The 26,943-nt window shown below is 44.3% G+C and overlaps 1 protein-coding gene across 1 annotated transcript in view; it reads left to right on the top strand.

Moving 5' to 3' along the window:
- LOC111862234 (DNA-directed RNA polymerase I subunit RPA1) overlaps positions 1-25,778 on the top strand; it is a gene marked incomplete at its 5' end in the record, with an annotated part of 193,383 nt that extends 167,605 nt beyond the window's left edge. Inside the window, 1 exon segment of the mRNA XM_033750596.1 lies at positions 25,513-25,778. Coding sequence (XP_033606487.1) covers positions 25,513-25,619 — 107 coding nt within the window.
- Between the last annotated feature and the right edge of the window lie 1,165 nt (positions 25,779-26,943).

Genomic DNA, 26,943 nt, shown 5'->3' with positions numbered 1-26,943 from the left:
TCATTGTTCGTAGTTGCGAAGTGTTATAATTACAGTAAGACTTAAAGTGTTATAATTAATTGTACTTCCGCTTGGCGAATATCCAGTAAATCGACTTACCGAACCAACCCCGCGCTTAAGTCACTAATACACGCCACATTATATATGCATTAAGAATTTGAGACGGTGTAGGGTAAACTCACCCAATGTCGTGATATTCCTGTAAAAAACTCATTAATCTACGAAATATCATAACTTATTCGGTAGAAATATACTGGTGACCACTGACAACAAGGTAGACCCAATATACGCCGACGACATTATAAGAAATATAAAAAAGAAGAATTTTAAACTTACCTCATAATTTCCATTCCTCCTACCTAAGTGTACCAATAAGAAAACCATACATATTAAAGAAAACAACTTTAACTAAACTAATAAACGATATATTTTTCCCCTTTGGCGCTACAGCCCCAATTTGGGCCTTGGCCTACCTCCATGAAACTTTCTTTTTCATTTCGGTTTACTAGATCTTAGACATTCGGAAGAACTCCTTGGGCGGGTGATCAGCTCGTCGCAAGGCCTCTACCTGTACATAAACACAGAAGCACACAGGAACATTAAACATCCATGCCCTGGGTGGGATTCGAACCCAACGATTTCGGCTTCCGAGCGAGCGAAGACAGTACATGCCTTAGACCGCTCGGCTACCGTGACCGGCATAAACAATATTTACTTCAGGAAATTGTAATAATTATTGATAATTTTTAATATATTTAAACATTGTAACGTATGTGTATTTATATGTATCGGTTTGTATCTTAGCAACGGATCAGTTGCGTGAGCAGTTTAGTAACCAGCTGTGAAAGACCGCGCCATAGCTCAAGCGGTTAGTCACTGACTTCCCACCGCGGCGGCCCGGGTTCGATCCCGGGTCTGGTCAAGTGGGATTTGTGGTGGACAAAGTGGCGCTGTGGCAGGTTTTCTCCGAGTACGTCGGTTTCCCCTGCCACTCTTCATTCCACCATTTGCTCCACAATCACCCTCACCTAACATCACCGGCTGGTACAATAGGCCAGAAGTGGCCGCAGTACAAGGGACTTAGTCCCACCCCACTAGCAATAAAAAAACCCAGCAGTGACACAATTGTTTATAGAAGCCCGATGATGACCAGAATGGCCGAAACATTTCAATAAACATCAGTTATTGAAAATATGAAGTTGTGATTGACGGATATACCACACATTCATTTCTCCTGACACGATACTTTAATTCACTACGTTCCACAGTTAACTTTAACAGCTGTCCATAGATGGCTCAGTTCCATTATGTTGGAGCCATCTATGGAGAAATGTTAAAACTGATTTCATAGATAATTTGAAGTGTCTTACCGCGAGATAAGATGTGTCAGGAAAGTGGGTAGGTTTGCTGTATTTCCCAGGATTCGTCGCCCATATGGCCTTTGTTTGTGTCTTAATGATAACTGGAGTCAGGAGTTTCGTTTGTTGGCGTCAAAAGCGAACATTCCAGTAAGAATGCAGCCCACTGAGCTGGCAGTAAGAGATAAGAACAGATTCACCAGCCAAGTTATCCACGACATCCTCTGTCTTTCATTTCTCTTCGTTTTCCCTCGCTTCGCTCCCTTTGCCTCCTGTCACGTAATTAGGTAGAAGCGTGAAATATCATAACCTAACCTTTCTTGCACTCTGTAGTAGCGAAGTAAGGCAAAAACCATCTTGATAACTTGGGGAGATTGAATTGTGTCATCAGCCAACTGCCTCGGACGTTGTTCTCTCTTCTTCAGTGATTGCCGGTCGAAATGAGTGGAGACTCCTGTCTCTAGAAACTAATTCCATCGTTTTTCCACGTAGAACTACGACGTTTGATACAAGTTCTTTTATCTTGAGAAGATATTATCAGCACTTCCAAAGGTGACAGGAAATCTGTTCCAGTTGAAAATACAATCGACTTAATATCATTTTTGCATTTACTGAAAATGTCAGCAGTGCATACGGAGTATTGTTCGGCAACTTTAAAGGGAAAGGACCGTTTCAGAGACATACACATAGTTGGGATGATAGTAATGAATTCGTATAGAAAAATTGGAAATGTTATGTCCTGAAGCTGGACACAGTAGGATCCTCCGAAACGGTGGCAGCAGATTACTCCCCATCACATCCCAGAAACCCACCATGTTAATATTCACCGCCAAACAAACAAACAAACAAACAAACAAACAAGCTCCGTGGTTTTGGTCCGCAAGGAAACTATACCGACCGAGCGACCGCCGCTTGTCGGCGAAGTTAGTGCCAACTTTAAGCGGATAGAGGGTGTCGCGTGGTCAGCGCAACGGATCCCCACGGCCGTTAACCTCGGTTTTCTAGACTGGAGCCGCTATTTCCTTGAAATAGCTCCTCAATTATTCTCACGAGGCTGAGTGGACGCCGTTCCAGACCCACTGCTCAGAAAATCTAGTAGCGCCGGGAATCGAACACGGGACCTCTGGATCTGTAAACCAGTAAATATGACCACTAGACCACAGAGGCTGTCCAGGCACCTCCGTTACGTTCCCAAAAAGCAACTTTCAGTCTGATTCCTCTATTGAAGGAAAAGGCGTCCTGCCTTTGTCTATCCGCCCCACCTCCCCCTCTCCCTCTGCAATTAGTGTTTGTAGTAATTTCTATACAAGTCAATAAATGTCGTTAGTAGACGGGGGTTCCACCTCGCTACTTAATATCCAACCACAAACTCTATGAGCAAGGTAGCGTTGGGACTCTGTAACATACTACCAACATCACCTTACATCTCGTATTGTGGCATGACGCCTGAAAGCCGGAATAACGGAGCCCGAGTAATGTTCAGTGCTTGGCCGCGCCATAGCTCAAGCCTTCAGTCGCTGGCTTCCCACCGCGGCGGCCCGGGTTCGATCCCGGAGTCTGGTCAAGTGGGTTTTGTGGTTGACAAAGTGGCGCTGGGGCAGGTTTTCTCCAAGTACTTCGGTTTCCCCTGCCAATCTTCATTCCACCAATTGTTCCACAATCACCCTCACCTATCGTCTGGGGCTGGTACAATAGGCCAGAAGTGGCCTCAGTACAAGGGACTTAGTCCCACCCCACTAGCAATAAAAAAAAATGTTCATTGCTATAAAACGAATTGGTGAACAGTTTTCCTCGGAAGTGAACACGTACGCAACAATAGAAGAACTGCCGTTTCTACGCAATGGCGCGGTAAACACGCCTTCTGAGGAATAGAAAGGCTGTGTTTTCTGTGTGATCCGTGCCTTGGAGTTATCTTGAACACAGTTGGCGCTGCAGTTCGGTTGCCAGGATATGAGTCTGGGAGCAGAGAGATGGAATTGAGAGAGTCTCTTGAGAGGGAGAAGCGAAGACATAGTGGTTCTTGAAGTGTAGTAACAAATTGTATAAGTGTGCAATAAATCCGGTCATCAGTCCGAACCCCGTCTGTAAGCCACGCATAACCCGAAATACGTGACATTATCATGGGAGGCCTTTGAGAAAATTAAGAGTTTCGTGACGTATATGTGTTAGGATATAGGTAATGAAGGTAACTTTAAGCCGAAACATCCAGTTAGAAACGTGGTTTGGAGACGAAATTACTGATTGGTGTTTTCTTGGAGTTCCTTATCTCTGGAAAATGATCGATAGCGAGTTAAAATGGGCTTTCTATCCGCATTCCTTCGAATACGTCATTCACATCATGTATTTTATGCTGTAAGACACTAATTTGCACAGTTGAAGAAATGTCGTTAAATAAACCAAGAATCTCCTTAAAGTAGCAAATGAAACTACATCCTGCATCTGGAGCTCTCATGGCTGTAACTTCGGAGAATACTCTCTTCGAGATTTACGCAAAATTCTACTTGCTGCTCGCTTGAATTATTCTTTGATCCTGAAGATGGAAGCAGCATGTTCCTCAGAAACGTCGGTGGACACTACACGAAACACGACCCAGAAGATATTCCTTATACATTTCTATTAATTTTCCTGAGGAATTTTAACAGAAATCACGGATCTGTGTTGGTCCTCTGATCACAGTTTTATAACTACTGCTTTCCGCTGTTTGGTGTGCTTTATGAGGCGCAGTGTGCAACTATGAAGACGCATTAGATTGATAACCAGCTGCAGACTAAATGTAAAATGGTATGTCGCATAAGAAGAAAAAAAAAAGTTCCTTTTGTACGCCTTAATGAAACTTTACGCAGCCGACTGCCGCTGAGGAGAAGAGGCATGCAAGATGGAATGCTTTAATCTCCACGATCCTTTCTTCCACAGTACTGAATTTGGAGCGTTCTCTCCTATTTGCACATGGAATGTTACGTAACATTCCTTAAGTACTGAATATCTAGAATATTTGTGTGGTAAATAACTCAAAGATGTTTTATTTCAGGATATTCGGGATTGTATCATATAGAAACTCCACGTCTGTTCTATGGGGATTTAGTGTCAGCGGAAAATATACTGCATAGGTTTGAATGAGGCGAGAGCTAATCTAGTCTGTGTAACCATGTCACGGTTACATATACTCCCTGTCTGACCATACTGACGCTTTCCGCTCTCTTGCACTGTTATATCCCCCTTCCAGGCTCATATGATCTGTGCCAGCCAGTCTAGAGCGCTTATCGCTGGCAGAAGTTATCACGTGATCATCGCCACGAACATCTGTGAGAACAAAATGGCTGGACGACTAGAGAAAGATTATGAAACCCACTGGAATGGGAAGCGTAAGAGGCTGAAGGAGACATGGAAGGAGTCGATCCATGGGGATTCTTCCTGTGGCTTTAGCGCAGCCACGGTTTCTATTCAGACTTAATTGTCGATCAGTGGATCATTTAATACTGGCATAGTCTTGCGGGGGTTATTCTGAAATCGTGTTCCGCGAGAAAAATGTAAGCGTGCCGGCCAAGTACATATATACTGTTCTACAGCTGAGCATTTAATTGCCGTGATGCATAAATTTTGTGTGAGTATTCCACTGTAAATGCATTATACGAGGGGGTACCCAAAAGAAACCGAACTTATTTTTTTAAACTTATTTATTCAAATTTTAAGCACAAACCTTCAATCCCCTTCAAAGTACTCTCCACTTACACTAATACACTTGTCTAGTCTTTTATTCCATTTTTCAAAACATTGTCTAAATTCATCTTTTGATATGCTTGACAGCGCCTCCGTCGTTTTTTTCCTTCACCTCAGCAACATCAGCAAAACGCTGAAAAAAAGTTTTGATCATTTCGGGACTCTTCTTTCAAAGCACAGCATGCTTCCACGCGACCTTGTTTTTGTTCAGCAGTCAGCAGTCGTGGCACGAATTTCGCAGCCACCCTTTTCATTCCCAAATCTTCTGTCAAAATTCGCTGAACTGAGCTCCAAGTACTCCCGACAGCTCTGCAATTTCTTCAATGGTCCGTCGTCGATCTTCCTTGATGATTTCACGACTTTTTTCAACATTTTCATGTGTTCGGGCCATTGCAAAAACGACGATCACACAAAACAGTTGTCACTATAAACTCTGCCGAAACTAGTCCTTACCTTCTGAAGCAACGGTAGTCGGCTTATCGACTCAGGAATGTTAGGTCAATGCGCTCATAGCGGCAAAACGCGGTATTACAAAAGCTCTGCCCACAAAAAAATTAGTTCGGTTTCATTTTGGTACCCCATCGTATTGTAGTGAGACAGCTTCATAGCCATCTTTGGTTTTCAAATTTTTCCCGGAATAGCACCTCTGGAACTCAGACCCCCTGATGACCCACCAGTTTCTGAACTGTAACAGACTATGCTGCAAGTATAACTACTCGTATATGGACCAGTAGAGGGGCCGAACTCGCTGGCTGAACGGGGCTGATATCAAGCACCAGTACCGGAAGGGTATGGCGACTGGCAGAATATCAAAATGGGGCGTACAATAGATCAACAACTGGTCGCGGTGCATGGGGAAACCGACCCCCTCCAATAATGAATGAATGAAAACTATATGGAGCTGAACCCTTCTTGACAAGCCGCCAGTTGCTCAACTACTCAAGAATTTCCCCTATATATTATGGAACCCGAAGGTTTATTACCGTGTTCACAGGAGTCCTTTACTGGCCCGTATCCCGATGAAAATGAATCCAAACCATACAACCGCATTCTATTTCTGTAAGATCCGTTTTAATATCATCCTCCCACCTATGTATTGGTATTTATCTCTTTCCTTCCGGCTTTCTCACCAAAATCCTATATGCATTCCTCTCGTCCCCATGCGTGCTACATATCCTGCCTATAACATCCACCTCGACTTGATCATTCTAGTTATACTGGGTGAAGAGTATGAGTTACGAAGCTTTTGTCTCAGGTATAGGGAGACCGAAACACCGCCACGCCATCATCAGCATTGCACTTTCGCTTTCAGTGTGCTGTTTTTGTTCTCTCAGCGGAATTATGTGTATGTTCTCATGTATTCAGGCTTTGCGTGACTAATAGTAATGGGTTCTGGATTAGGTGATTGGATTTATTGGCACTTCTTTACACATACAGCCAACTATAACAGCTCACTGATTGAACTCCCTCCGAATGCATTACGATTCATGTCTGACTAATGCCGCATGAAAAATCTCTTGAATTCACGAATTAACTCACTTTTATCACTCCGAAAGAACCGAATAGAGATCACCGCCTACAAGGATTTCACTACTGCTTTTCATGAGTGCGTTGTCTTGGAAACGTGCATGAACCGTCGCCTAGCAAAATGGATAATTCCGTTTCTGGCTCCACTAATCCGGCTTTTAGGCGGTTTTTACGTAGTCTTTGCGTTGCAAATGGGTTTTCCGGCTTGTTATCACGGAAACGTGTGTCAGCGAGCCGTTTTCTGGCAGCGGGTTATTCCGAGTTTCAGGCCTCATGTCACATTATATATGTAGTTAACGCGGTAAGAAATTTATGTGGGTCTCGGATTACACGAAGAAGTTTGTTGGACAGTCACTTTTTACACTCACTATTACAACCAGTCTCACTTATAAGGCCTTCAGACGTTTCCTCTACTGTTATATTCTCTTGCACCGCTATTCTCCGTGGAGCGTCTTCATTCTTTGTTCTTCTCGAATCGCTCGTTGAGTCTGAACTATCCTTAGCTCTCTCTTCTTAGCTCTCGTCGTAGCTGCTCTCTTTGAATCTAAACTCTCCTCTCGTTGGAGCAGAACTCTCTTCTTAGCTCTCGTCGTAGCTGCTCTCTTTGAATCTAAACTCTTCTCTCGTTGGAGCAGAACTCTCTTCTTGGCTCTCGTCGAAGTCAAACTGACTTGGTCCAAGTCAAAGTCAAAGTCACATTGCGACTGACGGTCAGTCAGTCAGTAAGTCTTGGTGTCGAACCCCGTCTGGGGCTCTTGTCCAGATATTTATTACTGTTTGACAGTTACGGTCTTATTTCTGTGGGGCGCCCTCTCTGACGATAGGACGGGTCTGTCTTTTGTATACGATGCTGGCTCTTGCCAGCGCATTCTTTCGCGGGTCCGAGCCGCTTGGGACTCGCGACCATATTTTACTGTCTCAGATTTGAGACTTCCCTTTTCGTCGCCTCCTACGACTCGCTGGGTCACGGTGGAGGTATTCGACCCCACCTCCTCTGAACTGTTCTTCGATTATCTCCTACACTCGGAAGGGAGAGAGGCCACCGGTCGGAAGGTTCAGTTTCGCTGTTACCTGGTCTATCCGCTGTCGCGGGAATTCAACGATTCTGCCTCTGTTGGGCAGGCTATTTCCTAGGTAGCATGTATTTTCATTGTCCGTTGCGTAGCGTTGGATGTCTGTAGTCCGGCTTCCAGGCAGCACGTGAGAGAGAGAGAGAGACTGTTTCCAAGCAGAAGCGTTGCAGCATGTGAATTTAATTGCCAGAGTCACGTATATTACGTATAATTGCGTTTTAGCACTTGAATATTTACATTACCGACCTTCACCGGGATTTACAGCTGGACGCTGTGTAGCTGCTTAGTTCATGTTGACTTTGTATGTAAGGTCTGCATTAGATGTCCGGTTATACCATCTGATAAAGAGTTGAGGCGTTGCTGTTTTGAATTTCCAACAGTAGAAAGAGACAGTTCACAGGGAATTGTATCAAGAATGAGGTGATATTTTAGGCGTTGTTTAGTGGAGGTGAACGTCTTTTTAATCTGTTGTAGTAAGAAAAACTCCGTGGCCTGTAGTCCGCAAACGAACTATACCGACCGAGCGACCGCCGCTTGTCGGCGAAGTTAGTACCAACTTTAGCGGATAGAGGGTGTCGCGTGGTCAGTGCAACGGATCCCCACGGCCGTTAATCTCGCTTTTCTAGACCGGAGCCGCTCTTTCCTTGAAATAGCTCCTCAATTATCCTCACGAGGCTGAGTCGACCCCGTTCCATACCAACTACTTCTCAGAAAATCTGGTAGCGCCGGGAATAGAATCCGGGATCTCTGGATCTGTAGCCAGGAACTCTGACCACTAGACCACAGGATGTATTTTAAAATTCGGTATGGGAAATATTCACTAAATTTCATGGAACAATTCGACTTTTCTGACATATTGACCCATAATGAATTTAAGGCAAGAGATGAATTAACAGGCCTCAGGCAAGCTTAATATACAGCAGAAATTTCTTTCCGAACTTTGTATGGTTCATTTTGGAGTACAGCCTCTCAGGTGTTGTTCTTACTCGCATTTCAATGGAAGTTGAATATCTCGCAATGTCATATTCTGATACATCAAAGGGGACAAGTAAAGATAAAGGGGTCCATGTGTGAATTAATGAAGCACCATACCAAGAAGATACATGGGTGAATTACATTTTGTTTTCAGTGGCTCTTCCAGCCACTTATTCTTATTCAGTTCCGGAATAATTTTTTTTTTTCGCAGACGGTAGGATTCCTTGGACGAGTGATCAGCCCCTCGCGAGGCCTCGATCTAAACACAGGGCAACATAGACACAGAATAAGTGCATACACACACCAAACATCCATGCCTTGAATGGGATTCGAACCCACGATCCCAGCGTCCGAGCTGGCGAACACAGTTCATGCCTTAGACCGCGCGGCTACTGTCACCGACTGAGTTGACCTGTAGCTCCATGTGTTCTTAACTTCAACACTAGGTGGAAGTAAATGGTTAGCTTCACGCCCAGGCCGCTATACCCCTCCGGGAGAAATACGCTGTCCCTATTAGATTAGGGGCCCGGATGGGCAAACAGAATCATTTCAGCTATCGCCTAGTTTACATTCTGACCCACGCGTGCGCATTTGAATGACTTCAGCTTCTGTCACAACAATGTACAGTCATAAACAACAATCTGGAAAGATCAGGAGGTCTTAACTTTCCACATCAACTTTCCCTTTGTGGACAATAATATATTTATATGTTATAGCAATATATACAGTAGAACTTGGTTATAACGTCATCAAAGGGACCTAAAAATAGTGTCGTTATAAACGAATGTCGTTGTAACCGAAATGGGCACTTCCACAGTAACCTTATGTTAGTCACGTAAAATCTGCCAAAATCCGAGTTAAAATGTTGCATTTTTTAGTGAAATACGTAGTTAAGTACAGACTAACGTAACATTAACGTGGAATTGCCCAAATGTGTAATATCAGAGACATATTACAGCGCTTTTCACTGACAATACACACCGCACTAATACTGTATATTAAAGGTAGGCCTACTCACCAAATTACAGTAGATTACATCAATTGTTGTGCCTTACTGTACCTAGATACGAGTACAGTAATCAGTTATCTTCATCTGTTTCCTGTTACTTGCCCAATACACACTTTCTAAATTACGTTCAATGTCCATATCAGAGAAATTCAGGAATGAAAATGACGTTACATACGAGGTTGATGCATTTGTGCATGTCGTACTAAGCAAGGTATAAAAACAGTTGCTTTATGAGGAATTAGTTCGTACCATTGAATATTTGATGCAATAGACAAGGTGTCGCAGAAACCGATGTTGCTATAACCAAGTTTTACTGTATTGTGTTTGTTGTTTTCTTTAATGATGTAGCGTGGCTCGTTGTGTAACCGCAAGCTTATTACAGACCTAACTAATCTGCCTGAGCACTGAATACAGGTTTTAATTTTATAATTATCATTCTGCCAGGTATTAGATCGCGTGGTCTCGTACAGTTCCCTGTCATCTCTTTTGTGATCTTCTGAAACTTCTCTTTTCCTTAGGCTTGTATCCTGTATTCTGTTATTTACCATTCTTCTTAAAATTGTTTTCAATTCGTTAATTATAAGAATAATTTTAGTGCGTAACCATGTTCTCATAAAATTAATTTATGTCAGTAATCTACTTTCAGCCGGTCACTGTAGCCGAGCGGTCTAAGGCATGCACTGTCTTCGCTCGCTTGGAAGCCGGGACCGTGGGTTCGAATCCCACTCAGGGCATGGATGTTTGTGTACAGGCCTTGCGACGAGCTGATCACCCGCCCAAGGAGTCCTACCGAATGTGTAAGATCTAGAAAAACCGAAGTGAACGGAGAAGTTCATGGAGGTAGGCCTAGGCCCACTGGGGCTGTAGTGCCAAGGAAAAAAAATCTACTTTCGTGTGGTTTAATCATTCAGTGTTCATTCCCGTATATTAACCCACACATTCCTAAGTCTTTTAAATGGTAAGCCTTGTACACGTATGTTTCTGTAGGTCTATATTGGAGGCTGAAATACCGTATTTAATGTTCCAATAGCGTGTATTGATTTCGATAAATATTTGGTGTCATCTTCTCACCTTCGTATGACAGTTGAAGAGATTGACTTGCTCCGCTACCTTATCGCTGACGCAAAATTTGTGGTTAACAGTTTTGCCCTACCGTGTAATTTAAATTAATCATCTACCGCTTGAGAACAGACCTAGCTTCCTTGAAATAAATTATAATTGATAATTGCTAGTAATTGTTGATATTATCTGGCTTTCTGGTTAGTACTAATGCTTTATATATTTGGTACGCTGCCTTTCATGGGGATCAGCCTCTCGGAAAGACCCTACAAACACAGGACAACGCAGAAGAAACACATGTATGTCTCAGAAAGGTTCAAACTCACGACTCCAATGTTCAAGTGCTTCAGTATCGTACTTGCCCTTTGTAGACAGTATCCCACGGGTTCCTGCCAAATCATCGGCCCTATACATGCGCCAAATTGTTAGGTCATTAATTTGTGTCGTGTCTTGCTGACTTCACTTTACGTGACGCTACTGTGGGTCCATCTGAGCCGCCTTCACATATCCTTAGTCGATTTCCCCCAAAACTGATGATGTATTTGCTAAGATAATCATCCGCTCTGACCATCACACATCACGCGAATAGCATCACTCGGCCGATATGTTACATGTCCTGATATCTCCCGTCATCGTCAGTTCCTCCGTACCTTAAAATAAACCATAACTGTTTCTTTCGCACATTCTCATTTCTGTATCGTTCGTTACACATGATTTAATAAGCTGAAAATGCTTCATTTAGTACACCAAATCACACTCACAATCTCTATAGTTTTCTTGTGATATGTTTATCCTTTAAGTAACATTTAGGGCTTTCTGTCAGCGTAGTTGCTTGAGGGGCTATGCTACAAGCCGTAAGGTCGCGGGTTCAAGTCCCAGTGAGGTCATTTTATATTTTTTTTCAATTCACGTAATCCTTTCAGCCACACTATGGTCCTGGGGTTGACTCAGTCTCCAACAGAAATAAGTACCAGGAATTAATTAAATAATTTTCGTGGGAAGTAAAGCGCGGCCGGCGCGTAAGGCTGACAACCTTACCGCCATCTTTGAGCCGACTGTCTAGATAATGTGGGACCCTCAGCGTCCCAAACCCTATGGGCCTTCACGGCCTGGTACAGGGATAGCTTTACTTTACTTTTTAGGGCTTTCTGTCTGTACAAGTCCCTTACTGTTCACGTTCTTCGTAACGCCTGTAGCACAATGTTGATACAACCCGCCCAACAGCCATGTAGAAGAAGTTGCCTTGGAATCACGGCGAGCATCGAAAGATGCAGTGTATAGCGACAGCAGAGTTCATTACGAGAGAGAGAGAGAGAGACTGTGTGCTGGCGTGTAAGTACATAGAAGTACGTATTTGGAAGTGTGTAATGAATGTGTGAGATACCCGTATGGGGACACCCTCTATCCACTAAAGTTTGCACTAACTTCGCCGACAAGCGGCGGTCGCTCGGTCGGTATAGTTCGCTTGCGCACTCAAGCCACGGAGTTTGTACGATCAGAATTAGCACAGCCATTTTAAGAACAGATGTGTAGTGAGAACGAGTGTTATGCTTAGTGCGTTAGTCTTCTGTCTCCTGTGACGACACAACTAGTGTACCAATACTGCGCATGTTCAGACGCGATAAGCAGACCGTGCGCATGCCCACGTCTGTCTTGCCTTTCGAGTGCCAGAAAGAGACTAACAACTTGTAAGTTGCAGTGTTTCGAATGCGTGACTTTAGGTCTGCAGTATTGTGCGAACACTTGAAAAGAGTTCGCAGTAGGTCACATACCAGCGGGAGACTGAAATTTCGATCTTTTCTTGGTCTTCCTCACGAGATGAAGTATTTTGTCGTGCCGGTCTCAGAGGTGGTACGGACGGGAATTGTTTTTCTGCCTTCAATAATATTGAGCGATGTTGGCTTCATTTTTATTACATATCGCGAAACAAACCGTTCACAAAAGCAAAGGTTACTACTACTTAAAGGCCGCGCCATAGCTCAAGCGGTTAGTCGCTCGCTTCCCACCGCGGCGGCCCGGGGTTGGATCCCGGGTGTGGTCAAGTGGGATTTGTGGTGGACGAAGTGGCGCTGGGGCAGGTTTTCTGAGTACTTTGGTTACCCCTGCCAATCTTCATTCCACCAATTGCTCCACAATCACCCTCACCTATCATCTGGGGCTGGTACAATAGGCCAGAAGTGGCCGCAGTGCAAGGAACTTAGTCCCACCCCACTAGAAATAAATAATACTACTACATTTTATTCGCAGTATCTGCCTGTTCAGTGCGTTGAATTGAGGCAGGGTAACGGTGAAGTTGTCCCTGCGCTTTACTAATTAAGCACATGAAGGCGTATGGGGGAGTGGATGTATAGAGCCACATTTACATGACCTCGGCACTAGCTGGTGGTGAGTGGTCAGCTTCACGCGCCGGCCGGTGAAAGCCTCCGGTACCCATTTGGAGGACCCCTGATCCGGTCTAGACGTGGAGAAGAGAAAATTCTTGACCCTACAGTGACTAGAACTCCGATCCCTCGGTCATCCAGCCCGTATTCAGTCGCTATACCGACTGAGCTCTCCCGGCTCTTGCATTGAGGCAGGGTTACAGAAATATTTGCTGGATGTTCGTCACTCAAGTGACGTGTTACTTCTCGGCAGCTTTGGAGCGAAACGTTTCAGAGAGATGTCCCTTATGAAGACACTAACGTCTTGATAAATACTGTTGTACTGTACCGAACTCAAGCTTCAGATATTCGTTTCATCTTATAGGGATAGGCTACTCTTACTAAGCAGTGCGTTATATTTTTTCAGTTGTTTTTCCTGCGGATTGTCTTACGACAAATGGTTGTACCATGTATGAAGATGTGGAAGGGGTTTGTAAATAGCGATCGTGGCCTAATCGATATGATTTTCCTGGGTTGTGAGACATCGAGGCTCCCACATTTGATCCAGACAATCAGCTCACAGATGGTGATGAGGTTATCAGCCTTACACGCCGGCCGCCCTTTACCCCAGGAAGATTCCTGGTACTCATTTCTGTTAGAGGCTGAGCCAACCCCAGGGCCATAGTGCGGCTGGAAGGATTAGGTCAACTGAAAAAAATAACAGTGATCTCATCGGAATTCGAACCCGCAACCTCCCGGCTTGTAACATAGTTCCTCAACCAACTATATTCCCTCGTGCCCCCCTTTCTGGAGATGAGGAAAATCACGAAACTACCAGGGCAGTTGGTGTACCAATCGAAGTTCGAAACAAAGCACCTGCAGCATACAAATCTACAGCGTTACCGATAAGCAGATCCCTTATTTTTCTAGTTCTTTTTTTTTTTTCTTCAGCAATTTATTGTGCTCTGCACATGTTTTGTCAGCAGCTGGAGTAAGTTCCCATATATGACTGCAGTCCACCTCAGACACATTTCAGTAAGCAAAACACGTAATAGGGTTATATGAACTGAAAACAGCGCACCATACTCTGTTGCCTTAATTATTTCATTTCCTTTTTCATTTCAGTGTTAAACTGTGTTCTTTAACAAAGGCAGTTTTACTGGTGCATTGTTTTCCCTGTACTGGAAGTATTTTCCGGAAAACGGGTTCCAATATAGTGTACTTACCTTTCGAAATATATTTTCTCTTTATTTCTAGTTCAAAATACAAACTCCTGCACATGTAGAATATGTTTTGAACACTTCAGTCGTGACTTTCACTCACCTCTGACCAGTTAATCAGTGTATTTATTCGTTTTTGTTCGAAGAAATTTACATAAGTGGGAGATGTCTTCGGCTGAGTCCTTGATTTGGAACATTCACTGAGAAACAGAGTTATATTGTTTTTGACTACGAAATATTCTGGCGTTTCACAGACAGACTGAGGAAAATCAAGAAAATTCGTGATAGTACGTGTATATCTCTGACTAATATTCGAACCTTCATAACTTGTACTCTTCTCCAAGTATAATTAGAATGATCAAGTCAACGAGGATAAGGTAGGCAGGGCATGTAGCACGAATGGGGAGATGATGAATGCATGTGGAATATTGGTGGGAAAGCCAGAAGGAAAGAGACCACAGGGAAGATGAAGGCGTAGGTGGATGGACAGTATTAAAATGGATCTTAGAGTGATAGGATGGGATGGTATGGATTGGATTGATGTGGCTCAGGATAGGGACCAGTGGAGGGCTCTTGTGAACACGGTGATGAACCTTCGGGTTCCATAAAATGCTGAAAAATTCTTGATTAGCTGCAGAATTGACCGCTCCTCCAGAAGTACTAAGCTCCATGAGTAAGTAAGTAATATTCAAACCAGGTATGTCGCTGTATGGACCGCCTCTGTGGTCTAGTGGTCAGAGTTCCTGGCTACAGATCCAGAGGTCCCGGGTTCGATTTCAGGCACTACCAGATTTTCTGAGAAGTAATGGGTCTGGAACAGGGTCCACTCAGCCTCGTGAGGATAACTGATGAATTATTTCAAGGAAACAGCGGCTCCGGTCTAGAAAACCAGATTAACGGCCGTAGGGATCTGTTGCGCTGACCACGTGGCACACTCTATCCGCAAAGGTTGGCACTAACTTCGCCGACAAGCGGCGGTCGCTCGGTCGATATAGTTTGCTTGCGGACTACAGGCAATGAAGTTTTTTTATGCCGCTATATGATAGGCGTTACAACTGTGTTAGCCTGCCAAATTTTGGAAGAATTATACCTCGTAGCCCTCTTCAGAGAATCGGTACACAGACCAACATGTGGCCCCAACAGACGTGAGTGCATTCCTACTCACATTTACCGAGACTGAGCTGCGCTTTCTTCATGTGCTTACCTACACCTGTGAGTCCGCCTCGTTGATCGAACATGATTTCATCATATTTGGTGCTGAAGCTTGGGTGCAATGGACAAACATGTGTATGGTTCATTCTTCAAAGTAAATTAAATTTAATAATACAGATTCCACCGTGAACGCAACTATAACTTATGGAAGTTAATAAATTATAATTGTGTTGACGGTGGAATTTGTATTGTTAGCTATACTCACGCAACAAGACGCGAACTTTAAAAATAAGTTTGATTTGTGTAAATGAGGTTATATTATAAAAGTTATTAATCATCTTGTGAGCGGAATAATGGAACTTAGGTTGACGCTTCTGATATATTCAGGAGGGGACCTGCTCGATCTCTGTAGGGACACAGATTATCCTGAGGTTTTTCGTGAATTTCCTCAGTACCTGAATGCAGATATCAGGATAGTACCCTGTAACAGGTTACGACCACAACCTTCTACGTCCATTCCATGTTCACTAAACACCGTACCACTCGACACTACGTAGTCTGAGCTACTGATGGTGTTATTGAAAAAAAAAACTGATAAATACATGTAGCACACTCATGGAGCTGAGCCCTTCTTGAGAAGCCGACAATTGTGCAACTGCTTAAGAACTTCTCAGCATTTTATGGAACCCGATGGTTCATTAACGTGTCCACAAGAGCCCTCCACTGGTCCCTATCCTGAGCCAGATCAGTCCAATCCATACCATTCCCATCCTATCCCTCTAAGATCAATTTTAATGTCCACCCACCTACGCCTTGTTCTTCCCAGTGGTCTCTTACCTTCTGGCTTTCCCAGCAATATCCTATATACATTCCTCTTCTCCCCCATTTGTGCTACATGCCCCGCCCACCTCATCCTCTTTGACTTGGTCGTTCTAATTATACTTTGAGAATAGTACAAGTTATGAAGCTCCTCATTATGCAGTTTTCTCCAACTTCCATCACTTCATCTCTCTTCGGTCCAAATATTCTCCTCAACACCCTGTTCCCATTGTAGGCACAGGTGTAGGCAAATTGATACACCTTGCTTGTAGTCGTAAGGACTCTTCAAGTATGCATCATTAAATGAGGATTCTGCCTCCACTTTGCACGCTTCTGGTCTGTAAATCCTGGAGAGATCCCTTGAATGTTCCCGAATTTAGACTTAAGAAGAATATAAACTGATTTCTGGCGTGTAGACATGAAATGTGACATGACGTACATGATGACAGAAGACATGCATGTTCTAACTGTGCGATGACTATAGACATTATAATTGTGGATCTTGCAACACCATTTTTGTAACTACGGCTATTATGGTACTCGGTGCTGGTAAGATTTGGGTTGAATGGGCAATTGGAGTTTCCGTAATGGGAACATAAATTGTGTTAAATTGCCCCCATACCCCCCTCCCCCTTCAGCATTTGGCCGCCCCGATTGGTGAGTTCGTGTCTGCAGCTGGGTAGACCCGATAACGCTGGAGGAAAACTCACACAGTCGCTAGGGCTCGAATTGTGGGGCGTGGTATTTTCTTCTCACAAATATAGCAAAACAGACGTACACTTAATGTCAGAAACACGTTTAGGTCATTTGTAACTAAACGTGGATCTGCTTGTGCCCAGTTGGATCAGAACGTGAGAGACAGAAAACCAAACCTTCGAAGTATCAACATTTCAGTGAAATGGCGTTTTTAGAATTATTGAAAAGCTCTTTCTTTATTAGAAAATTTTTCAAAATTCAAGTGGGCTTATGCTATCATTGTACACGTGTCTTCCCTCCTTACACATGGCTCGACCGGGGGGGGGGNCGCGCTGCGGGGGGGGGGGGGTGGAGTCCAACTGGGTCCACTCGGCACGTCGGCCACTGATTGACCTATTGTACCTTCCCCGGGTGCTTATGACGATGGAGAATTTGGTGGAATGAAGATTGGCAGGGGAAACTGAAGTACTCAGAGAAAACTTACTCCAGCGGCACTTTATCCACAACAAATCCCATTTTACCAGACCCGGGCTTGAACCCGGACCGTCGCTGTGGGAAGCCAGCGAATAACAGCTTAAAGAATGGCGCGGCCATAACGCTGGGGCTTTCATGTTCATCATGACCTTTGTCCAATAGACAAGGCTTGAAGGAATTTGTGAAATTCGGGGCTTCCTCACAAGAATTTCTTTTTAGAAGAGAAGCTAAGTTATGGAATGAAGAAACTATTTATATGATGGCTCATTAGGTTAATGGTAATTCGTTATAAGCGGCGCAGAAAGGGACATGAGCATTAGACTAAAACTAAACTCCGTGGCCTGTAGTCCGCAAGCGAACTATACTGACTGAGCGATTGCCGCTTGTCGGCGAAGTTAGTGCCAACTTTTGCGGATAGAGGGTGTTGCGTGGTCAGCGCAACGAATCCCCACGGCCGTTAATGTTGATTTTCTAGACCGGAGCCCCTATTTCCTTGAAATAGCTCCTCAATTATCCTCACGAGGCTGAGTGGACCCCGTCCAGACCCATTACTTCTCAGAAAATCTGGTATGGTTGGAAATCGAACCCGGACCTCTGGATCTGTAGCCAGGAACTCTGACCACTAGACCAGAGAGGCGGGCATGCGCATTGGACGCGATTTCTAAATGCACATAACGTAACGTGAAGTGAGTACGATTTAAGTATTGAGACAGTTCGATACTTCTCGATAGCCGCTGCTAGTAGAAATAACGGATCATGGAACTGTTAATAGCGTCATCTAGGTTAAATATTGTGAATTAAGCATCTGTGTGTGTGTGTGTTTTGTCTCACGTAAATTCTGTGAAGTTTTCTATTACTGTGTCGAAAATTGTCATAACTTTCAGTCGTTAAGCAGTGTTATCTTCAGTCTCTGAGAAGTCGACAGTCAGTTTATCTTATGCCAGGGGGTTTTTCTAAACCAATTTTGCATTTTCTGGAGGGACTGAAGGAAACTACGAAAGACCTCAATTAGGACAGGCGGTGTCCCAGACGAGACTTCAACGTGTCTCCTGCCGAAGACAAGTCAGTATCGTTATTCACTCACTCATGGAGCCGAGCCCTTCTTGAGGAGCCGCCAAATCTGCAGCTACTCAAGAACTTCCCAGCATTTTATGGAACCCGACGGTTCATTACCGTGTTCAGAAGAGCCCTCCACTGGTCCCTATCCTGAACCACATCAATCAAATCCATACCATCCCATTCTGTCTCTCTAAGCTCCATTTTAGTATTGTCCACCCACCTACGCCTTGGTCTTCCCAGTGGTCTCTTTCCTTCCAACTTTCCCACCAACATCCTCTACGCATTCCTTTTCCCCATTCGTGCTACATTCCCTGCCCACATCCTCCTTGACTTGATCATTCTAATTATACTTGGAGAAGAATACAAGTTATGAAGCTCCTCATTATGCAGTTTTCTCCAACCTCCTGTCACTTCATCTCCCTTCGGTCCAAATATTCTCCTCAACACCCTGTTCTCAAACATCCTCAGTCTATGTTCCTCCCTTAATGTCAGAGACTAAGTTTCACACCCATACAGAACCACAGGCAAAATTATAGTTTCGTATATTCTAATTTTTATGTTTTTGGACAGCAGACGAGAAGACAGAAGGTTCTGGACTGAATGGTAGCAAGCATTACCCGAGTTCAATCTCCTCTTAATTTCCTCGTGAATCAGGTTCGATCTTCAGACGTTCATACGTTAAATATTCAAAAGTTAAGACCACATTCGAGTGCGAATCGTACTTTAGAATAATGATTTCCATTTCGATATCTGTGACAGTTCTTTTGTTACAGAAATATTGCTTTTGGGGTGTCCTTTCATACTTTTTTCTCCTGCAGTGCTGATTTATCTGACACTGCAGAATTTTGTATTCAGAGAGTCTGTTTTGTTTCTGTAGTTTTGCCTTCCGCACTAGCAGTCACAGTGGTGCACGTTTGCAAGGCTCTGAATAAGAATAACAGAAAGAGATGGAGGGCTGAGTGCTCCGGGCTGGGTAACGCATTAGTCTGCATGGACAGGCGGAACCTCGGGGTATTTTCCCTTCATTTCGATCAGGAGACTTTTGAAAGGGCGTCCGAAATATCACCACTATGCTTATTCATTAAGCACAGTGCTATAATTAAAATACCCGGTAATAGTAAGTAAAGGTATTCCTGTAACAGGCCATGGAGGCCCGTAGGGTTGTGAGATGTTGAGGTTCCCACATTTTCTAGACAGTTGGCTCATAGATGGCGGTAAGTTTGTCAGCCTTACGCGCCGGCCGACCTTTACCCCCAAGAACATACCAAGAATATTCTTGGTACTCATTTCTGTTAGAGGCTGAGTCGACCCCAGGTCCATAGTGCGGCGGGAAGGATTAGGTAAGTTGAAAAAAAAATCCGGTTATATCAGGATTCGATCCCGCGACCTTCCGGCTTGTAGCATAGTGCCTCATCCAACTACGCTACCACGTGCCCCCTTTTAAGGCATTGGTGAGTGTTATTAAGACGAGCAATTCTTAGAAATATTTACAACACCTTACTTACTCACGGAGCTGAGCCCTACCAATTCTGCAGCTACTCAAGAATTTCCCAGCATTTTATGGAACCATAAGGTTCATTACCGTGTTCACAAGAGTCCTCCACTGGTCCCTATCCTGAACCAGATCAATCCTATCCATACCATCCCATCCTATCGAAGATCAATATTAATGTTCTCCACCCACCTACGCCTTGGTCTTACCAGTGGTCTCTTTTCTTCTGACTTTCCCACGATTTACAACACCTACTTTTCATAAAATTCTTTACAGTGTATACAGTGCGTCTGAACTATACACTGTAGGTATCCGCTTAGATGCACATGTCCAGTTCAGATTGCGTTAAATTTGTCAGCCACGATCTCAGACTGGTACATCCTTGCAGATCTGTTACTATTAGAATATTTCTGCCGGTCACGGTGGCCGCTCGATCAGAGGCATGAACTGTCTTTGCTCGCTCGGGTTCGTGGGTTCGAATCCCAATCAAAGCATGGATGTCTGTATGTGCGTTTATTCTATTTGTGTTGTCCTGTATATAGGTAGCGGTCTTGTGATAGGCTGATCACTCGTCCAAGGAGCCCTACCGTCTGTGTAAAAAAGATTACGAAACTGAAGAAGAGGTCAGGGCCCAACAAAGGGGCGTAGAGCCATTGGTGAATGAAAGGAATAATTTGTCTTCCTACAGAAAACATGACTAGATCCAGTAGTTCATCGACGATCACACCAAAAGCTACATAAGATTTCGCTCGGTGACAGTATCATAAGAACAATTTGGCCCTGTGAGTGTTACGTACAGGTTACGGGTCATCAGCACACAGTTAACATACAAAGGACAGTCATCAACAAAAAATTTTCCGCAGAAGGTTTATGACCCTGCCACTGGTTTCTGCCTTGAGTCATATGACTGCAGTCCACACCCGTATCTATAGAAGCATACGTTTAGCTATCCGAAATGGTCTTCTTTCTTCAGGTTCTTCGACTAAAGCTCTGAATGAGTCATTTCTCCAGTGCGTTCTACATGCCCCCTCCGTCTCATTGCTTAAGATGGTCACCCTAATAATATTTGGTAAAGGGTACAAATTCAGGTAGAGGCCTTGCGACGAGCTGATCACCCGCTCAAGGAGTCCTACCAAATGTGTAAGATCTAGAAAAACCGAAGTGAACGGAGAAGTTCATGGAGGTAGGCCTAGGCCCACTGGGGCTGTAGCGCCAAGGGGGAAAAAAGGGTACAAATTATGAAACTCAATAATGCAATAAGATCGTCTTAAATGACCTTGGAATGCTTATCCCTTACAAAGAGTTAACCTCGTTCATTGGACCCAACAAAGTAGGACTCTTCCCCCGTCACCTGAGGACGGAAAGAGATCCAGTTTCCGAAACGTTGTCTTTTCTAGTTTCTAGAATACCGGACGATGGAAGAAGTCCGAAAACCCTGTAATTATGAGTGTTATACGCCATCGTCAGAGCCCTTTAGAATCTATACATGTACAAACAAACAAAAAAACTCCGTGGTTTCAGTCTGCAAGCGAACTATACCGACCGGACGACCGCCGCTTGTCGGCGAAGTTAGTGCCAAATTTAGCGGATAAAGGGTGTCGCGTGGTCAGCGCAACGAATCCCTACGGCCGCTAATTTCGGTATTCTAGACCGGAGCCGCTATTTCCATGAAATAGCTCCTCAGTTATCCTCACGAGGCTGAGTGAACTCCGTTCCAGATCCACCACTTCTCGGAAAATCTGGTAGCGCCGGGAATCGAACCCGGACCTCTGGATCTGTAGCCAAGAACTCTGACCAGTAGACCACAGAGGCGGTCATCTATACATGTACAACATTCGTACTTTTGTTTGTAAGTCAACAATTACAAACATGGCGACTGTCTATATTTTGAGGTTATAACCGATAGTGTTAACGTAGGCAGAATCTGTATTTTAGTAATAAATTATTCACGAAAATAAAACAGCAGTAAAGCAAGTGTCACGTATCTTTTGGACAAGGTGTCTTTTGAGTAGGAAAGTGGAACCTCGTGAGTTTTGCTTGAAGCTTCTTGTTTATACGTTTTCTGGTCACTTGATATACGTCAAGTGACATGAATTGTAAATTTCCGAACATTTACCTTACACTGTGACCAGCGGAAATCGACAGTGTAAAGAAATGGACTCGCGATTAAATTATCCAGCTTATGCACCAGAGTGCAGTATTGTGTGGTGTAATCCGCGGTAGATTCCAAATTAACTTGTGGACGGTACGGGACTTAACCTGACATGGGGAGCCACTACATCGGCCCTTCTCTTCCGCGACGTTAATTCCTTCTCTAGTCTGACAGCTCCAGAACCGTTCCAACTGGCTCCATCAACTCCAAATTACATTCCTACTGAAATCAGCGGGATACTTTCCTTTATTGTATGGAACCAGTATTAACACAGCAACTATGAATGTAACAAGCTCTCTCAGTTTCTTGGTTCCGTTTATTTAATGTAACTAATTATATATCGTCGGATGAGAGGATTTTCACCGACCACGGTGGCCGCGCGGTCTCAGGCATGGACTGTCTTCANCATGGAGGCCCATAGGTTTTGAGACATGGAGGGTCCCATATTATCTAGACAATCGGCTCACAGATGGCGGTCAGGTTTTTCAGTCTTACGCGCCGGCCGCCCTTTACTCCCCAGGAAGATTACTGGTACTCATTTTTGTTAGAGGCTGAGTCGACCCCAGGGCCATGGTGCAGCTAGGTCAATTGAAAAAATCCGCCTCATCGGGACTCCAATCCGTGACCTTCCGTCTTGTAGCATAGTGCCTCAACCAACCAAGGTACCGCGGTCCTGTAGATAGATAGATAAATAGGGTGGTTAGTGATAATGACGTGGTAGGGATGTGGAAGGAACCGACTGTGGCGTGTTTTTATATACTTGACCTGAGCGAAAGAATGAATATCCTATGAGGACAGGCAGTCTGTGAGTCCAGATTTGAACCTGGGGCCCCCTGAATACGCAGCAGGAATGACACCGGCTCCACCGCTACCTTAGGTTTTTGGCAGCTGCAAGAACATGGTTCCATCTTCAGAAAGCTAACGAACCACTTGTCTCTGCCCGTCCTTGGACCCACGTGACTACACGGAGCAGAGTCCTTGAGCACCTGCTGTTCGCCCAGCTACTCAGGGAATTCCCCTCTTTACAGAATCTGGAAGTGCATTACTGTACTCACATGAGCCTGCCACTTCATTACATCCTGAGCTAGAGGAATCCAGTTCATGTGCTCATACCCAAGTTCTTTAAGGCCTATTAGTTCGCATTTCTTCACTGGAATTGGTATTTACTTCTATTTTTAATTCCTGAAGTATCTTGTGTCTTCCGACTCCTGACTATTTTCTCTTCTTGCTTGTTAAATATCCGGATGTCCCGTTCGATTCTTGTAGTGCCCCTGTGTGCGTGTGCGCGTGCATGTGTGTGAGAGAGAGAGCAGCACTCGAAGATCCAAGTGTTTGGCCTTGCGAAGACAGTTCATGCCTTAAACGCCTTAAACAGCGCGGCCGCTGCAATCGGCGGACCTCAGTACCGTAACAAGAATTCGTAAGGCTATGACGTAACTATTGGCCGGTCACGGTAGCCGAGCGGTCTAAGGTATGCACTGTCTTCGCTCGCTCGGAAGCCGGGATCGTGGGTTCGAATCCTACTCAGGGCATGGATGTTTGTGTGCGTTTTTCTGTGTTTGTCTACAGGTAGAGGCCTTGCGACGAGCTGATCACTCGCCTAAGGAGTCCTACCGTATGTGTAAGATCTAGAAAAACCTGGCCGTAGTGCCAGGGGAAAAAAATGACCTAACTATTGAGCGACGTTAACTTACGTGAAATATAGTGTCTTAGGATCTTTGCCTGGGAAACTTAAAGAATGAAACATTATTATTATTATTATTATTATTATTATTATTATTATTATTATTTCTCTTCCTTTGAGGGATTAGGGCCTCTGGCCTGTTCCCATTTCGCAATTAATATTAAAATTATGAATCCTATACACAGTCGGTAGGAGTCCTTGGATAGGGAACCGGCCCGTCGCAAGGCCACTACGTACACAGGGCAACACAGACTCACAGAAAATGCATTTATATTTGGAAACTGCGTTACCCTTTCCTCAATTTGCGCTGCTCCATTCAGTAACATGTGTTCAACTCAGGCTGGTAACAGTTCTCGGAAATCGCGGTTGCGTTGCGGTTGCCAGTTTCCTTGGCGTGCCCTCACCCTAACGCGACTGCATCTGCAGAGGATGGTGTAGCTCAGAAGTGAAGATGCGGTCCAGTCTGCACGGGTGTATATTAACTGACTTTGCATTCTATTCGAAAGATCCCCGAGGCTGGTCAGCTTCGTTCATTCATATAAACAGGAGGAGTGCGCATGACCACGCAACCTTCTGATGTCTGGGGCATTCAGAATTCTGTCCTGTGTACCACAATATTTAGGGCGCCATGAAGGCACATTGTGCAAGAACGCTAAGAACAATTAGACTTTCATTGACGAAAAGAGTGAAACAAGAAGGTAAAGTTCTCCCTGTGCCTAATTAAACACTACGCCATGAAGGCGTATGGGGGGATGAATGTATAGATCCGCATTTTCTTGACCTCGGCACTAGTTGGAGGTGAGTGGTCAGCTTCACGCCTCAGCCGCTTGGATAGGAGGTTGGGTGGACCACAGAGCCTGTATGGATGACGTGGAAAAGAGCAAATTCTTGACCCTACCGGGACTAAGGCAGAGCCCTACAAGCCGGAAGGTCACGGGTTCGATTTCCGATGAGTTATTTGATTTTGCAATTGATCTAATCCTCCCAACCGCATTATGGCCGTGGGGTTGACTCAGCCTCTAACAGAAATGAATACCAGGAATCTTTCTGAAGGGTAAAGGATGGCAGGGTCGTAAGGCTAACAACCTCACCGCCATCTGTGAGCCGATTATCTAGAAAAAATGTGGGAGCCTCGACGTTTCATAACCCTATGGGCCTCCACGGCCTGTTACAGGGATAGCTTTAGTTGACGAAAAGAGTACATATTGACGCGCGTGCGCGGATTTGAAGTGATATTTATCGTGCTACATGTGTTAAGAAACTTTCAGCACTTTCTAATGAAGAGCACGTTCATGATGCAAACCACATTCATATCAAGTCAAAGTCATACTGCGACTAACGGCCCCAGTCAGTATGTCTTGATGTCGAGCCCCATCTAAGGCTCATGATCAAATATTATTTATTACCGTTCGACAGTTACGGTCGTATTTTTGTGGGGCACCCTCTCTGACGAGAGGATGGGTCTGTCTTTTGTATATGCTGCTGGTCCTTGCCAGTGTAGTCTTTCTCGGGTCCGAGTCCCTTGGGACTTGCGACCATATTTTACTGTCTCAGATTTGAGACTTCCCTTTTCGTCGCCTCCTACGACTCGCAGGGTCACGATGGAGGTATTCGACCCTGCCTCCACACGGGGGCCATATTTATGATTTTGTAAAATTAATTATATACGTTTTTTTTCTTTTTCAGGTAAACGGGATGACCTGGTGTCCCCTTCGAGTCGGCTAATGGTTGGACAGCCCTTCATTGGTGGAACGGGAATGTTCTCACTTCTGCACAAGCTGTCGGTTTCCTGAGACATATCTGTTAATCACTGTTTAGTCTTCATTATAAGACTAATTTGAGCGTCCATATTACTCATTTAATTTCATTGTTTTGTTTTTGACCAAATTATTTGTTTCTTTAAAGAACAACATGACATAGTGTTCTATATTCAGGAGCTGTTTAATTAAAATAATATGNCGGTGCCAAATCCCAGAAGACTGCTTTCTTCATAGTCACCGCCGTGAAAGCCTCAGATCTTACATGATAAGCTTGATTGGTGGACTTTGATATGTAAATCATGTTACATCTTTGTTTAATTAAACGAGGATCTTGCTACATATCATGCTGTTCGTTTAGATATTGATGGGAAAACATGAAAGCCTTATAAAAGGGCATGGTCACGCTTCTATACTTACTAACGATGAAAACTTCTAATTTGTGACAGGAGGTTGGAGAAAACTGCATAATTAGGAGCTTCATAACTTGTACTCTTCGCCAAGAATAATTAGAATTAGTCAAGGAGGATGAGATGGTCAGGGCATGTAACGCGAATTTGGGAGAGGCGAAATGCATATAGGATACTGGTTGGAAAGCCAGAAGGAAAGAGACCACTGGGAAGACCAAGGCGTAGGTGGGTGGACATTAAAATTGATCTTAGAGGGATAGGATGGAAATGGTATGGATTGGACTGTTCTGGCTCAGGATAGGGACCAGTGGAGGGCACTTGTGAACACGGTAATGAACCTTCGGGTTCCATAAAATGCTCGGAAATTCTTGAGTAGCTGCACAATTGGCATCTTCTCAAGAAGGGCTCAGCCCGCAAGTGAGTGAGTTATATTCATGTTGTCGTACTTTGATATTTACCTTTGTGATTCCAGTTTCTTTTCTCATTTCTTCGCTTCTGTCCACCCCTTGTGTGGGGTTCTATTGGACAGGTGCCCTGTAGTGATTCTACGCGACATATCCAGGGACGTAGACTGGATGTCAAGGGCCGTTTACTTCGCTCCCTCAGTCGCAGGATGTAACTTCTTAGTGTGGACTCAACAAGGAGGGCGTTTATGCACTCCGGCCCAGGACTGTTGAAGATCTCCTTGGCAAGACTTGTAGCACATGTGACAACAGCCGATGCCGATATGTTGAGGCCTGTTGGAGAATGCCGTGCGTCCCACTGCCGTCTGACTTAAAATGGCCGCAGGCTGTTTCGTACAACTGTTGTATTTAAGAGACGCCACTTCACGGCAAAGTGCATTTTGAAAATTGAACATCACAAGAAAAATATTGTACAATATTTTGTACTTTTTATTTATCAAATATTCACACTATGGAAAGCTTGTTCACGAAATTCGATTCATCATA

Source organism: Cryptotermes secundus, unplaced genomic scaffold (assembly GCF_002891405.2).
Source record: "Cryptotermes secundus unplaced genomic scaffold, Csec_1.0 scaffold1698, whole genome shotgun sequence".
Taxonomy (NCBI): domain Eukaryota; kingdom Metazoa; phylum Arthropoda; class Insecta; order Blattodea; family Kalotermitidae; genus Cryptotermes; species Cryptotermes secundus.
Note: the sequence above shows the minus strand (reverse complement) of the source record. Positions and strands in the feature narration are given on the sequence as shown.